Source organism: Vipera berus (assembly GCF_964194415.1).
Source record: "Vipera berus genome assembly, chromosome: 7".
Classification (NCBI taxonomy): Eukaryota; Metazoa; Chordata; class Lepidosauria; order Squamata; family Viperidae; genus Vipera; species Vipera berus.
Genome location: NC_138209.1, coordinates 69342710 through 69358945, shown reverse-complemented (window position 1 = coordinate 69358945; position 16236 = coordinate 69342710). Strand labels below are relative to the sequence as shown.

At 41.5% G+C, this 16236-nt stretch overlaps 1 protein-coding gene across 1 annotated transcript in view; it reads right to left on the bottom strand.

Moving 5' to 3' along the window:
• Positions 1-16236, bottom strand: part of CORIN (corin, serine peptidase) — a gene marked incomplete at both ends in the record, with an annotated part of 99247 nt that overhangs the window by 31874 nt on the left and 51137 nt on the right. The window contains 5 exons of the mRNA XM_081332547.1: positions 3099-3206; positions 8591-8707; positions 9039-9149; positions 10551-10658; positions 12207-12320. Of these exons, the coding sequence (XP_081188673.1) occupies positions 3099-3206; positions 8591-8707; positions 9039-9149; positions 10551-10658; positions 12207-12320 (558 nt within the window). The remainder of the gene's footprint in view (positions 1-3098; positions 3207-8590; positions 8708-9038; positions 9150-10550; positions 10659-12206; positions 12321-16236) is intronic.

Here is a 16236-nt window from a genome sequence, read left to right as displayed (position 1 = left end):
CTCTTTCTAGAGTCTCCACATCTTTTTTACATCGTGATGACCAAAACTGTATGCAGTATTCCAAGTGTGTCCTTACCAAGGCATTGTAAAGTGGTATTAGTACTTCACGTGATCTTGATTCTATCCCTCTGTTAATGCAGCCTAGCACTGTGTTGGCTTTTTTGGCAGCTGCAGCACACGGCTGGCTCATATTGAAGCGATTGTCCACTAGGACTCCGAGATCCCTCTCACAGTTACTACTATTGAGCAAGGTACCACCCATACTATACCTGTGCATTTGATTTTTCCTGCCTAAATGCAGAACCTTACTTTTTTCACCATTGAATTTCATTTTGTTAGATAGTGCCCAGTTTTATACAAGAAATCTTACAAAAACGAAACCTGGCTAGAAATTATTTTCTCTTTGATCCAATGAATTTTCCTACACCCCACCCCTCCACACATAAGGACCATCACCAGAGAAACTACAAAGTAAGAAAAATAGACACATATATTGAATTCTATTGTGTGCCAACTTCAGTTTCTGGCTTGAACCGTACAGGTTTAAATTAACAAGAGTGCAGATTCAGAGCGCGAGCTCTGACATCTGACCGTTTGTTCCTTCTTCCACAATGTATTTTGAGAAACTACGAAACAAGGACAGCTCAGCTGGAAGAAAAGACAGGAAGCATGTGAGAATAAAAACTTGGAAAAGATACACACAAACATTGTCTTTCTACAGGCAGTAACATGTGACACTGCTTTTTTTTGGTCTGATCAAAACCTTTTCATTTATGTGATACATGACAATTGATCCTCACAAATAACTAAACGTGGGGTTTTTTTGAAGTGTGCCATTGCCAGTAATATTAATTCATTATGTATGTATGTATGTATGTATGTATGTATGTATGTATGTATGTATGTATTTATTTATTTATTATTTTGACTCCTATACCACCCTATTCCCGTAGGACTCAGGGCGGTTTACAGGGCAATTAAAACCATACAATACAAAAGTTAAAATAAATTTAAAACAAGTAATTAAATTTAAGCCCCAAAATTAAAACTTTAAAACCCAATCAAAAACCCCTCAGTCTAGGCCAGACAGCTCAACGAGCCAGGTTTTAAGGTCCCGGCGGAATGAACGGAGGTGAGGGGCAGCCCTAAGTTCCATAGGAAGTTGGTTCCAGAGGGAGTCACCTCTGGGAGTCACCCGCCGGCAGTCCTTCACCGGCGTTACCCTAAGAAGGCCCTCCCTGCGGGAGCGCACAGAACAATGGGGAGTTGATGCCGGCAGCAGGTGTTCGCTCAAATAATCCGGACCCAAGCCATTTAGGGCTTTATAGGTCATTAGCAGCACCTTGAATCTCAATAGAAACACAAAGGCTATTACAAAAGTGTACAGAAAAGGCAACAATTCAAAAAGCAACAACTTGTGATGGAACTTGCTGATACGGCTAAATTGATTTTTTTTAATCAGAGAAAAGACAATATCTACGTTTTTTGCTGGCTTTCAGAGATTTTTTTTTTTACACGAAACAGAAAACAATGAACCTATGGTTGATGGTTCTGATAATTAGAGAAGATTATAGGAAAAAGAGACATGATATAACCGTGTATTAAGAGATAAATTTATTGTTGTTAGCTGCGAAGTCATGTACGACCCATCGCGACCCTATGGACAATGTTCCTCCAGGCCTTCCTGTCCTCTACCATCTTCTGGAGTCCATTTCAGCTCACGCCTACTACTTCAGTGACTCCATCCAGCCACCTCATTCTGTCGTCCCCTTCTTCTATTGCCATCAATCTTTCCCAGCATTAGGCTCTTCTCCAGTGAGTCCTTCCTTCTCATTAGGTGGCCAAAGTACTAGAGTTTTAGCTTCAGGATCTGACCTTCTAAAGAGCAGTCAGGGTTGATCTCCTCTAGGACTGACCGGTTTGGTCGCCTTGCAGTCCAAGCGACTCGCAGGAGTCTTCTCCAGCACCATAGTTCAAAGGCCTCAATTCTTTGGCGCTCAGCCTTCTTTATGGTCCAACTTTCACTGCCATACATTGCAACTGAGAAGACCATAGCCTTGACTATATGCACTTTTGTTGACAGAGTGATGTCTCTGCTTTTTAGTATGCTGTCTAGATTTGCCATGGCTTTCCTCCCGAGGGAGCAAGTGTCTTTTAATTTCTTGGCTACAGTCCCCATCTGCAGTGACCTTAGAGCCCAGGAAAATAAAATCTGTCACTACCTCCATTTCTTCCCCATCTATTTGCCAGGAATTGACAGGGCAGGATGCCGTGATCTTGGTTTTCTTAATATTTAGTTTCAACCCAGCCTTCTTCACCCGCAACAAGAGGCTCCTTAGTTCTTCTTCACTTTCTGCCATTAGAGTGGTATCATCTGCATAACTTAGGTTGTTGATGTTTCTTCCGGCAATCTTAATTCCAACTTTTGATTCATCTAGCCCTGCCTTTCTCATGATGTGCTCTGCACATAAGTTAAATAGGCAGGGTGACAGTATACAGCCTTGACAGACTCCTTTCCCAATTTTGAACCAATCAGTGGTTCCGTGTCCAGTTCTCACTGTTGCATCTTGGCCCACATATAGGTTTCTCAAGAGACAAATAAGATGGTCTGGTATGCCCATCTCTTTAAGGACTTGCCAGAGTTTGCTATGATCCACACAATCAAAGGCTTTAGCATAGTCAATGAAGCAGAAGTAGCTCTTTTTCTGGAACTCTCTAGCTTTCTCCATGATCCAGCTTATGTTGGCAATTTGATCTCTAGTTCCTCTGCCTCTTCGAAATCCTGCCTGTACTTCTGGAAGTTCTCGATCCACACGCTGCTGGAGTCTAGCTTGTAGGATTTTAAGCATAACTTTACTAGCATGTGAAATGAGTGCAATGGTGCGATATAAATTTACAATTGCATGTAATTATAAATGCTGTAAAGAACAATGAAAGCTGCTTCTTTTTTTTCTTTCTTTTCGGTTTTTTTTCCTTCTTTTAGCTTTTTGATTTCTTTCATTTCCTTTTCTTTTTTGTAATTTACATTAGTTTGCATTAGTTGTTATCTTCCTGCCTAAAAACCTTTTATAAAAATCACAAAGCAAGGCGCTACTTACTGCAAACCACTTGGCTGCTGTTCATGTCACAGAGTGGAGACTGGCTACAAGAATCAGGACAGGAAGTTGAATTACATTTCTGATCTCTTGCATGGCATAATCTTTGGCCTAGAAGAACAACAACAACAACAACATCAAAATCTTATCTTTATCGGTGAATTATATAATAACACAATAGCCATCTGGCTTCCAAAATTCTGTTCATTGTCACAAGCTATATAGTCTTTAAGAAGGAAAAAAGACTATGCCTTTTCTCATTTCTTGGCTATGATTATTTCTAATCGGTTATTATAGATGCAAACAAAAAAACATATACTAGATCAGTGATGGCGAACATTTTAGAGACCAAGTACCCAAACTGCAACCCAGAACCCACTTATGTATCATCGGGTGCTGGATGGGCCTAAAGCGAAAAGGTTTTATAAAACCCAGCTGAAGGCCTAGGACTGGGGTGATGGCGCACGTGCCCACAGAGAGGGCTCTGCGTGTCACCCTTGGCACCTGTGACATAGGTTCACCACCACGGTACAATTTGTAAACTTTATTCTTCTTCTGCAATAATGCAGTTTATCTGGATCCAGGTTACCTGAGAAACCATCTTGCCCCAAGGGGATTGGCCCATCCCACACCAGTAGAAGGGACAAGTTCCGGTAGGATGAAGGAGAAGAGCTTTTTCTGCTATGGCGTCTACCCTCTGGAACATTCTGCCCCCGCAAAGTGAGATCCATCCCATCCTCTTGTTCTTCTGGAAGAGCCTTTAATCCTGGCTCTGCCAACTGGTCTGTGGTCCTCAGGGGGGCATTCCAGACTGGAGACAGTTAATGGATTAAGAGAAAATTTCTTAATCCCTATGAAGATTCTCAATCATCCGGTCACGGTTGTCCCAAAAGTGTTTTTTCAAAAGGCAACTGGACTCTCTTTGTTTTTCCTTGAAGACCTTTCGCTTCTCGTCCAAGAAGCTTCTTCAGCTATTAGTTTTCTTGCAGATGTTTCATTACTGAAACTAGGTAACATCATCAGCACTGATGATGTTGCTTACTTCTTTTGGTAATGAAGCATCTGCAAGGGAAAAAAACCCACCCAAGAACGGAGAACGTCAAGGATCCCTCAAGAAACATTGGATGGAACTGGTTTTCTACTCTCTTTGGGTTACTATCTTGGAAGAAAATGTTGACTTCTCCAACGCTAATGTTTTGATGGGATTTCAATCAGCATGCGATGCTAAGGTATAACTGTCTACATCAGAGGTCTTCAAACTTGGCCATTTTTATGACGTGTGGACTTCAACTCCCAGAATTCCTCAGCCAGCCATGCTGGCTAAGGAATTCTGGGAGTTGAAGTCCACACGTCATAAAAGGGCCAAGTTTGAGGACACCTGGTCTACATCTTCTACGGGACCCATTAATATCTAACACAATGCATTTATCAAAGCATACATTCCTCTACTGTAGTATTTGCTACTTAGGATGGAAGTTGTCTCTGGATAAAGGGATTTGTAAGAATTTGACTGTCATGGACAGAAGAATATAGATGATTTAAATTTGTTCAATGTCTAACTTCTCCAATGTGAGAATCCACTAAATTGGATTATCTGAAGCCTAGAACGAGCAATTTTGTTGCTAAACTGATGCTACACTAAGTAGGGTAATTGAGTTATTTGACCCAAAATGTCAACTCTCAAGAGCTCTTTTAGGAAAAAAATTCTTAAATATCAAACAAAAAGAGGTTCTTCTTTTTCATAAGAGCGGACCTTTTATTCCTACCATAACTGTATTATGCTTTGTCCATAGGAAATTTTTATTCAAGCATGGGCATATCCTTATACATTCCATTTGCCAAATGTGTGTCCACAAATAAAACTTATCATTCTATTTCATCTTGACTTTAGGCTATATATAAAAAAACTTTTCTCTAGGAAAATTCCTCAGTGTTGATAAATTTAATTCAGGATAACCAGAAATAATCTTTTCTGGAAAAGAAAACACAGAGAGCATTTATCATCTCATGATGTACCATAGCAGCAACACAAAGGAGACATCCCTCAAACATCACAAGATAAGAAAATCTATTTTTGTACTGCTTCAAGAGTTTGAACACTGATACAGCGAAAAATGTCCCTTTTGTTGTTGTTGTTGTTGTTTCTGCCATCCTATCCCTACACACCCACTTCCAAGAACGCATAACAAAATGTTCCAGGAGAACATTTGTTAGAGAATCCAGTAGATTGGTCCAGAAGATATATGGATGTGGGAAGTGATGGCTGTTGAGTCTTGCCCAGGGCCCGCATAAATGAGCCTCATCTGAGCATGAAACCAAGAAGGTGATACAGCAGTAACTTCTGCAGATAGGACTATGAAATTGCTTACCAGTTCTGTGTGAAAGGGGTTTTTTCCCCTCTAACACACGCTGATGCCCTTTATTCAAGAACAGCATGAGTTATCAACCCTCCTGGGAAATTCACTAGGCAGATATCAAAATTCACAACAGTATAGCTAACTTCAATTTACTTCAGCACTTCATAGGAGGAACAGGTAAAAACAGGGTTAAGGAGATGTGGAAGAAAAGTGTAAATGTGATAAATACATGTTCAGAATGTCTATGGAGATTCACAGTCATCCAGGACATGGGTTGTCCCAAAGCTGCTTTAAGGCATATTTGTCCATCAAGCTAAACGTAAATAGTGAAGCAGAGACTGACAAAGTACATAATTCTGGACATTTCAATCTTAGTGTATATAATTATACTACTTTATAATGCCTTGGTAAGCCCACACTTGGAATACTGCATCCAGTTTTGGTCACCGCGATGTAAAAAAGATGTTGAGACTCTGGAAAAAGTGCAATGAAGAGCAACAAAGATGATTAGAGGACTGGAGGCTAAAACATACAAAGAATGGTTCCTGGAATTGGGTATGTCTAGTAGTTTAATGAAGAGAAGGATGAGGGGTGACATGATAACAGTGTTCCAATATCTCAGGGGTTGCCCCAAAGAAGAGGAAGTCAAGCTATTCTCCAAAGCACCTGAAGGCAGGACAAGAAGCAACGGATGGAAACTAGTCAAGGAGAGAAGCAACCTAGAACTAAGGAGAAACTTCCTGACAGTTAGAACAACTAACCAGTGGAACAACCTGCCTCCAGAGGTGGTGAATGCTCCAACACTGGAGGTTTTTAAGAAGAGACTGGACAGCCATTTGCCTGAAATGGTATAAGGTTTCCTGCCAGAACAGGAGGTTGGACTAGAAGACCTCCAAGGTCCCTTCTAACTCTTGTTATTCTATTCTATTCTATTCTATTCTATTCTGTTCTGTTCTGTTCTGTTCTGTTCTGTTCTATCGTTCTGTTCTGTTCTGTTCTGTTCTTCTCTTCCTTTCTGTTCTACTCTAACTCTACTCTAATTGGATCAGATATGTTGTGTAGTATTGTTGCCATGGATTCTTTAGCTAGTCTTGGATCTATGGATGTAAAAAGTGCTGAGACATTGAATGGAATCATAAATGTCATTTTCTGCTTTTAGGTCTTTGATTTTTCTGGAGGCATTATAGATGGGAGTTCATAGAATATTCTTTCCCCTCTGTAAGATGTGAGTCATGGGAGCAGTACTATACAACATACCCAACCTAGCCAAATACACTAAGATTGAGCAACCCTGAGCTAGACACATTCTCTTGCATTGGCACTTTGTTCAACACTGGGAGAATAATACAATCCAGACAACATCTGACTAGAGAATACACAGCGATAGCAAAACTAAGAGTATATATAGACAGCAGAAAATTAAATTTAACCAAGAACGTTTCCCAAATATACAATATATCAGGCAGCTTGGTAAATTTAACCACCTATTGTCTGGATTTCAAGGGGGCCTAAATGCTAACAAATACCACAGATCAGCAAATGGATTAAAAGAGGCGAGACAGAAATCAACAGGGTTTTTTCCCTTATTTTCTTTCTGTTAAAATTATTATTACCTTCTTTTGCATTTTAGGCATTTTAACTCTTAATTACTTTAACTGTAGTTAAACTGCTTTGTCTATTTATTATTTCCTTTTACCAATATAAATACAGAGACACACACGGTAGAAACACAATGAAGAACTTAATCCAAGACTGAAGTTCAAGACTGAAATTATTGTCGTTTAGTAGTAGTTCTTTCTTTTTAAATCTTATAGTCAACTGTGGATGGGAAGTTAAATATAATTATATAATTGTAATATGACATCCCAAATGGCAATTGATACTGATAAAATATTTACTTTTTTAGTTTAGATAGTTTAAGCTTTTTAAATTAACAGAAAGTTAATACTTTTAATCATATAAACATCAATGCGCTGAAATGTATCGAAATAATACGGTGATATCATACGCTAAAAGAAACAAAGTGGGCAGGGGAGAAATGGCAAGACAGATTAGGTCTAACCAAAAACACACACACACACACACACACACACACACACACACACACCCGTATTGACAAGGAGGAACAAATCAAAACAACGGTACACAGAAAAATAGTGACTCTCTGCAGAAATATTATAAGACTCCAAACCCATATGACGTTCTCGCAATGTATGGTGTTCTAAGTCAGGGCTTTTCAACCTTTTCACCCATTCTACCACTTTTAGGATATGGCAACATCCGAGTACCACCAGTCGCCTAGCAAGGTGTCAAAAACTTGATGACCAAAAAAAAAAAGGAAAAAAGTGATGAAGTACAAGTAGTCCTCAACGTACAACAGTTCACTTAGCGACTGTCCGAAGTTACAATGGCACTGAAAGAAGTTTCCCACAAGCCACAGCTGAGCAAGACAACTGCCTGCCCGCCCGGCGGCGCTCATCCTCCTGTCTGAGGTTTTCATTGTTGTGAGCATTTCTGTTGAGGATTGGCAGCGGGGGGTGGAGTGGGGGGGGGTGTTTGGTTTTTATTCTCCCCCCCCCCATCTGCTGGGTGGTTGCAGCAGGTTTGGGTCACTTCACATGACCCTGGGACACTGTGACTGTCATAAATATGAAACAGTCGCCAAACATCTGAATGTAAATCACAAGACCCTGGAGATGCTACAACATTCCAGCTGATTGGCACTTCTTCTATGCTCAGAAGCACCAGGATCAGTGCCAAGCTCCAGCTGGAACCTGGCGCTGATCCTGGAGCTTCCCCTGAGCCCGGACAGCCCTGCAGCTCCAGCCGTCTCTCGCTCAGGCTTGTGCGGTGCTGCCACCGGTTCAGCTCATTCCCCTCCCCCGCTACCGCTCTTCTAGGATGGTCGCGTACCACCTGCCAGGTGACAATGTACCACAGGTGGTACCCGGACCACTGGTTGAAAAGCCCTGTTCTAAGTTATAAAGCACCTGAACTCTGGTTATTTATCAAACGAACTATCTCAGCCACCACCCTCCAAAGAACCCACAGAACAAAAGAAATACAATTTTCCAGAGGAAGCTCTTAGATCTTCTTCTCCAGCGGTTTAAGCAGGGAATGGCATAAGCATGCCCTTACTTCCACCGCAGTTCTCTTCATCACTTCCATCCTTGCAGTCATTGTCTCCATCACACTGGAAAGCACTAGGGACACACTGGCCATTTCTGCACTCCACCAGTCCTTGGCTATGGCATGCTGAAAACAAGAAGAGGTTCTGATCACTTTACGGAGATTTCCTATTTCTCATAAATTACAACGACTTGCTTCATTCATATAGGGATACAACAGAAAACCTACAAATACAAAATGGGATTAAAAATAGGATAGTTTCTGTTAGCCTGTTGAAATAATGAGGAGATAAGCAAAGGGCCAGTTTTTAGCAAATATAAACTTCGTATTGAAATGGATACTTTTGGATAATGCTGGATAAGATACCTCACATAAGATTCGCAAGGAAATCTACCAAATATGAAGATACTACACTTAAACAGTCTGTTATCAAAGCACAAAGTATCGACTAACTTACAACAATTGACTTCATCTGATTTGTCTAGGCAGTCGGGATCACCGTCACAGATCCAATCCATTGTTATGCATCTCCCATTTCCACACTGATGCTGAGTAACTGGATTACAATCTTTAATAGATAATATTGATAAACACAGACAATATTTCTTCATTACTTAATATATAACTGGCTAGCAGGATATTAACTTAAGAAATGCTCTTCCTTTCTTCTCAACACTGTAAGTTTAATAATTAAGAACATGATGCAGCAACACTGACCAGAATTCAGAGTATTATTTTAGCTATATTAATTTTCAGTTTATTTTCCAGACTCAACAGAGTATTAAAATGCTTTTGTTACAAACGCGGTGGTGTACAAAGAAAATCTACACAAAATGTTTTACAGATGGCACTTAACACTGGTGAGGTTAGCAAAAATGTTGAAAAACGTATCTAGCAACTGTTGGAAATGTAGACAAAAACCAGACACTTATTACCATCTTTGGTGGAAAATGCCCCAAAGCCAAAAGATTCTGGTCAAGAATACATATACAGTTAGAGATAATTACTAAAAACATATAGATTTTAAGCCAGAATTATTTTTGTTAGGCATAATTGTAGGAAACTATGAGAAAGAGTATATATATATCTAATTTTACATGTATTAACTGAAGCGAGAATTGTATATTGGTCTCATTGGCTTGGCTTGATAACAAGAAACCGAAGGAAATTCTAAATATAAGTCTCCTAAGATTAAGGACGCGGTGGCTCAGTGGGTTAGGACGCTGAGCTTGTCGATCAGAAGGTCGGCAGTTTGGCGGGTTGAATCCCGAGTGCCGCGTAACAGAGTGAGCGCCTGTTACTCATCCTAGCTTCTGCCAACCTAGCAGTTCGAAAGCAGGTAAAAATGCAAGTAGAAAAATAGGGACCACTACGGTGGGAAGGTAACAGCGTTCCGTACGCCTTTGGCGTCTAGTCATGCCGGCCACATGACCACGGAGACGTCCTCGGACAAGCGCTGGCTCTTCGGCTTTGAAACGGAGATGAGCACCGGCCCCTAGAGTCGGAAACGACTAGCACGCATGTGCGGGGGAACCTTTACCTTTACCTTTAAGATTAGTGCACTTTATGATATTTTATTAATAATTATGAAATGTCCTAAACAGGTTTTTACTAATGTAGTATAACCACTTGGCTAAACAGTTATGTTAAGTACATAACATAGCCACAGTCAGTCTTATAAATTTCTTACCGGTTGTAGAGTATCTATATGAATTTGTATAGGCCTCTCCATTGAGACCTGAATAGTACGCAGACCCCATGAAGAACAAGCTTAAACCTTTTGATCTGTACGATCAAATACTGCTAATTCGTGCTTCTGTGCTAATTCGTGGCTTCTGTCTGCTCCAGAATTGAATATGGAAAGAGGGAGCTGCACTTTTAGAACAAGCATAGGTTTCTGTGGTACTGTGCCTGCTCTTTTGGGATTAAACCACTTCCTCCACGTTTTTAAAATACGTTTTTCCTTTACCACAATTCTGTTCGTCACTAAGATCTCCACAATCATCATAACCGTCACAAACAAAGGTATAATTGACGCATCTTCCAGTGTGGCAGCGGAAAAGCTCTTCACTGCAATCTGCAAAACAGAAATAATACATTTTAAAAAAAAACTTTGAAGTAAGAAAGTCCATTTGCCCCAAGCGAAATATTAACTCGTTTCTGCTGTTTTACGAAATTATTAGATAACGCTTAAAAGTAACGCTGGTTTCATTCTTTCAACAGCATAACTAACAAGGAAAGTTTGAAACTACAATAAAAAGGGGAAAGCTTCAACCTCTACTACTGCTTTTCATAGGGATGCTATATACTTGGCGGTTATTTGTGACGTTTATTTATTTATTTATTTGATTACATTTATATACCGCCCTTTCCCGAAGGACTCAGGGTGGTTTACAGGGTAATTAAAAAAACCAAGATACAAAAGTTAAAAACAAATTTTAAAAAAATTATATTTGTCCCTGTATAAATAAACCCCCAGTTAAAATAAGATTAATCCTCAGCCTGGGCCAGAGAGCTCGAAGAGCCAGGTCTTCAGGTCCCGGCGGAATGAACGGAGGTCGGGGGCAGTCCTAAGCTCCACTGGCAGCTGGTTCCAAAGGGCAGGCGCCCCCACTGAGAAGGCCCTATCCCTGGGTGTCATCCGCCGGCAATCTCTTACCGGTGGCACCCTGAGAAGACCCTCCCTGTGGGAGCGCACTGGACGAAGGGAACTTGATGCCGGCAGCAGGTGTTCCCTCAGATATCCCAGACCCAAGCCATGTAGGGCTTTATAGGTCATCACCAGCACCTTGAATCTCACGCGGAGGGCAACCGGAAGCCAATGCAGCTTGCGGAGTAGAGGTGTTACATGGGAGTATCGGGAGACCCCCATCACAACTCGCGCGGCCGCATTCTGCACCAGCTGAAGCCTCCGAGTGGTCCTCAAGGGCAGCCCCATGTAGAGAGCGTTGCATTGGTCTAAACGGGAGGTCACGAGCGCATGAGTATATGTAGGGGTGTGGGTCTAAAGCTATGTTGCATATAGTACGTTTAGGTGTGTGTCATGTAGGTGTTTCACTTTGAGAGCAGGCAACTAAATTTCACTTTTTGATGTGTACCGTTGTGCCCATAGTAAAAACAAAACAAAACAAAAGAGAATAAAGGTTATCTTATCTTAACTGAAGCTAAATACAGGTAGTCCTTGACATATGACCACAATGAAGCCCAAAATTTCTGTTGCTAGGCGAGACAGCTGTTAAGTCCATTTTGCTTCGTTTTACAACCTTTCTTGCCACAGTTGTTACGTGAACCCCTGCGGCTGTTAAGTTAGTAACACGGTCATTAAGTGAATTTGGCTTCCCCACTGCCTTTGCTTATCAGGTGGCGGCAAAAGGTGACGCTGGGACACCTCAACCGTCGTAAATATGAGTTTTTTTGCCAAGCATCTGAATGTAAATCACGTGACCATGCAATGGTCATGCGTGAAAAATGGTCATGGGTCACTTTTTTCAGTGCCACTGTAACTTCGAACGGTCACTAAACCAACTGTTGTAAGTCGAGGACTACCTGTGCAACAAAGGTAATGTTAGTACTCATAGTTCTCTGAAGGGCTGACATCTCTCTTCTGGCGTTTTAGGTAACTTACTGCAATGTATTTCATCACTCCAGTCATCACAATCATTAAAGCCGTTGCACTGCAGAATCCTCGGGATGCAAACCCCACTTCTGCACAAGAAGTTGTCCTCTTCTTCACAATGTACTAAAAAACCAAAAACAAGGAACAGGATAATAGCTTTTCTTAGACTGAAAAACCAAAAAGTACATCTCAACATTCCTTTAAAAAGGGCATTAGATAACCACAAACTCCAACTGTTAGCAAAGGTAAGGAAGACTATAAAACAAATGGAATATTAGCTAATAGAAGTTGCAATTCACATCCCAGTAACGCCCTACTCTAAATATTTCAATCTCTGGGGTCCTGCGACAGTGGAATAACGAATTGGATGAAGACCAATGGCATTTACACTTTGTTGCACAGGTAGTCCTCGACTTACAACAGTTGGTTTAGTGACCGTTCGAAGTTACAGTGGCACTGAAAAAAGTGACCCATGGGCCCTAGCGAACAAAATGAAATTCAATGTGGAAAAAAGGAAGGTTTTACACTTAGGCAAGAAAAACCAAAGGTACAGGTACAGACTAGGTCAGGGGTAGGCAACCTTGGCTCTTTTATGACTCGTGGACTTCAACTCCCAGAATTCCTGAGCCAGCCATGCTGAGGGGAAAGGGAGAGGTTTCCAAGCTGAGCCATGCTGGCTCAGGAATTCTGGGAGTTGAAGTCCACGAGTCATAAAGCGGCCTAGGCCAGGGTAGGCAACCTTGGCTCTTTCATGACTCGTGGACTTCAACTCCCAGAATTCCTGAGCCAGCCACTATAGCACGGGGACCCTGGCCAAGAAGGGACAGGCCTTCAGGGACACTTCACAGATGCAAGGATTGACCTCACAATGGAGGACATGATCAATTCATGCTACATTCACCCTGTGCCCTCCAACCAGTTGGCTAAGAACAGCTAAGAAGTCAACTAAAATACTAGCCACGTCTGCAAATTGAATCTGGACCTACTTCAAAAGCTCATGTGACCTGCAACCAATCAAGCCAATATTCCCAGAAATGGAGTAATGCTTTCTGAAGCCCATCTCTAGCCAGTTTAATTCACCCGCTGAATGTTGCACCTACCCTGTTGATCCCACCACAAATATCTTATGTTCCACTAATACAACGGGAGTGGGAGAGAAGTGATCAAGCCCCAGCATAAACATCATAAGAAGCTTCTCTCCACCAGCTTTCACAGCTTCTGGGGGGAGGGTGTAATGGCTTTCATTCTGCTGTTGTGTGAATCCAACTCCATCCGTTTTCAAAAATTCATCTCTTTTGCCATCTTTATCCAAGCATTTCTCAACCATGGCTAGCTGGTGAACTTGGGGAGTTGAGGTCCACACATTTTAATGTTGTCAAGGTTGAGAAATATTGACTTATATCCAATGCAGTTCATGATGCAGCAGCCCCCAAAATGCCCTCCCTTTTTGTTAAGATGTAGACAATTTGCAAGTCACGGAAGCAGTAGCGTCAGCAAGAGAGAGAGAGAAAAAAGCAGGATAATTTTATTTATTTATATCGCACCCTTATTATTTTTACTAACTCAAGTGGCGAATATATCCTACCTGCTTTCCTCCTCCTATTTCCCGCAGAACAACAATCCTGTGAGGTGAGTTGGGCTGAGAGAGAGTGACTGGCGCAAAGTCACGCAACTGTCTTTCATGACCAAGGAGGGGCTTGAACCACTAGAGCCAAACTGGCTCTAATAGGGCCAACAGCAACATGATCGAAATCCCTTTGGTATACGCAAGGATGTCACACGTAAAAAGAAGCACAGCTTTACTTACACTCCCACAGTTGCCAATTGCTCTTTTTTTTTTAATCTTCTCCCCTCTCCCCACCCAATGCATGTCACGGCTAGGATGGTAAGGAATATTGTGATCAATCAATATAGAAAGCTACTGACTTTCCACAATTTTGCCACCCATATTCCGGATCTAGAATAAATAGAATAATAACTTTGTCACCTTGAATGTACAGTAATCGGCAGACGTTAAAATGAAATTTTGTTGCATACAGCTCTCAAAGGGTCACCACCTCCAATATATATACTACATACATATGACATAAAGAAAGAAAGAAAGACAGAATTATGCATATTCCCACATATATTATATGACACAGACATCTTCTCTATAGATGTTGTGCTGTGGATTATGGAAAACCCAGTGCAATATACCGTAGCTGGGAAAAACAATACATTTCACTGAGATGGCTATGGACCACGCTTGTTCCTGATGAGTCACAAACAACATTAAAATGAAATCTCCCTGATATCGGCCTGTCTGATGAGTCTGACTCAATTTGGAAGAGGAGAGCTTGGTACATTCTGACCTTGCAACTCCAGGGACGGCATGTTCTCTACTATCTGCAGATGAGATGGGGCCGATTGTCTTGCTCCACGTTTGCAAGACGGACCTCCACATTTCAGCTGAGGGACTCAGCCACCTGTTTCAGAAGCAAACCTGCAAGTTGAGTCTCCCGATTCAGAGAAACAAAAACATCCTCGGCCACCACACATTACACAAAGATCAAGGAAGCAGAACAAAGATGTTTGGTAATGTTCTGTTCTAGCCTACGACCGGCCCTGTTTGTGTGTCAGGGACAACCCCTTTTTCCTTTTTACAGTCAACAGGCTGGAAAACCCAACCCAAATTTATTTACAGTTCAAACAAAAAAGCAACAGAATATTTCCTTCAATAAAGGAATCAAAATATCAAACAAGAGTTAAAAAGAAGTAGCAAGAACAGACCAGGATTCTCTTAGAATGTCTCCAAACAGTTGCCTTCAGCAACCAGCCCTGCCCGCACCTTCCCCTTTTATTATCAGTCCCAACGCCTGGCTTCTCACTGCCTTCTCCTCCTCTCACTGAGTTGCCTCATTGATTTTCTCTGCTCTGCTCTGCTGGATTGCCTTCTGCTTCTAGCGTCTCTGAACAGATTCAGCTGTGACTCCTCTGAGTCCGACACCTCGTACTCACACAGCTGAGCCTCATGAGGAACATGATTGGAGGGACCAGGCTGAGAGTTCTGCAGTGCATCAGAGTCTCCCTCTGACACCAAAGGCTCTCCAAACCCCTCCTCCTCCGCCTCAGATTCATCGGACTCAGCTGCTGGGAGCACAGGCTGACACTGAATCACAACAGGTAAGGACTATTGAAAAGAGAAATGCACAACTCTGGGAAATGGGCAATAGCCTAAATGGAAGATGGAGAACTTCCATGGCAAACAACACTCCAGCCATGAGCTTGAGTTGCTCTTAATTTCCTCACTGAGCTATGGACCAGGACAAGGCAATATTCAGCTCTGATTCCCAGATCTTCAATTTATCTGTATGAAACTTTCTTGTCTAAAGTCAGCCTGTTTCTTGTTGGTTTTTTTCTTGAGTTCATTCTTGCACCAGAGTGAGATTTATACTACCAATAAAGACTAGATTGTAACTTCTGTACTTCTTCTGGTTGCTACCTTCCCTCAGGTTGAGCTTAATTCCTGGTGGTTACATGATCACATCCAAGTTATTCTACTTATTCATGTTCTTCTAGCTACTAAGCAGCGCTAGACTGGCCAAGCTAAGCAGGGTGGGTGACAGTTACTGTACTTACAGAGAAAGAGAAAACAATTATGTACAAAAATGGCAATTTCCCTTGTGTCAAAGGCAATATTTTTGCTATCTTGGTATCATCGTCAAAGTGAGGCAAACATAAAGATAGCATTTTTTAAAAAATTCCACATAACGAAGATCATTGCAGGCAACAGTTCTGTAAAACGCGTTGACACATAACGCAATGGGGGTGGCATTTCTCTGAAACCTACAATGTTTCTTTCTTATCTTGCTTGCAATTCTAACAGAAGGTCCTTTAATTCTTTCTATACTTTCAGCTCAAAGCTTTTGTGTCTTAAATAATCTTATCTTCCTTGATTGCCTTATACTGTGCAGTCATTGCAGAAGAAGGAAAATCACTAGCCCAAACCATATGGTCTCCATATAACTGTCTGCAACATGGGGTGAATTTCCAAAAT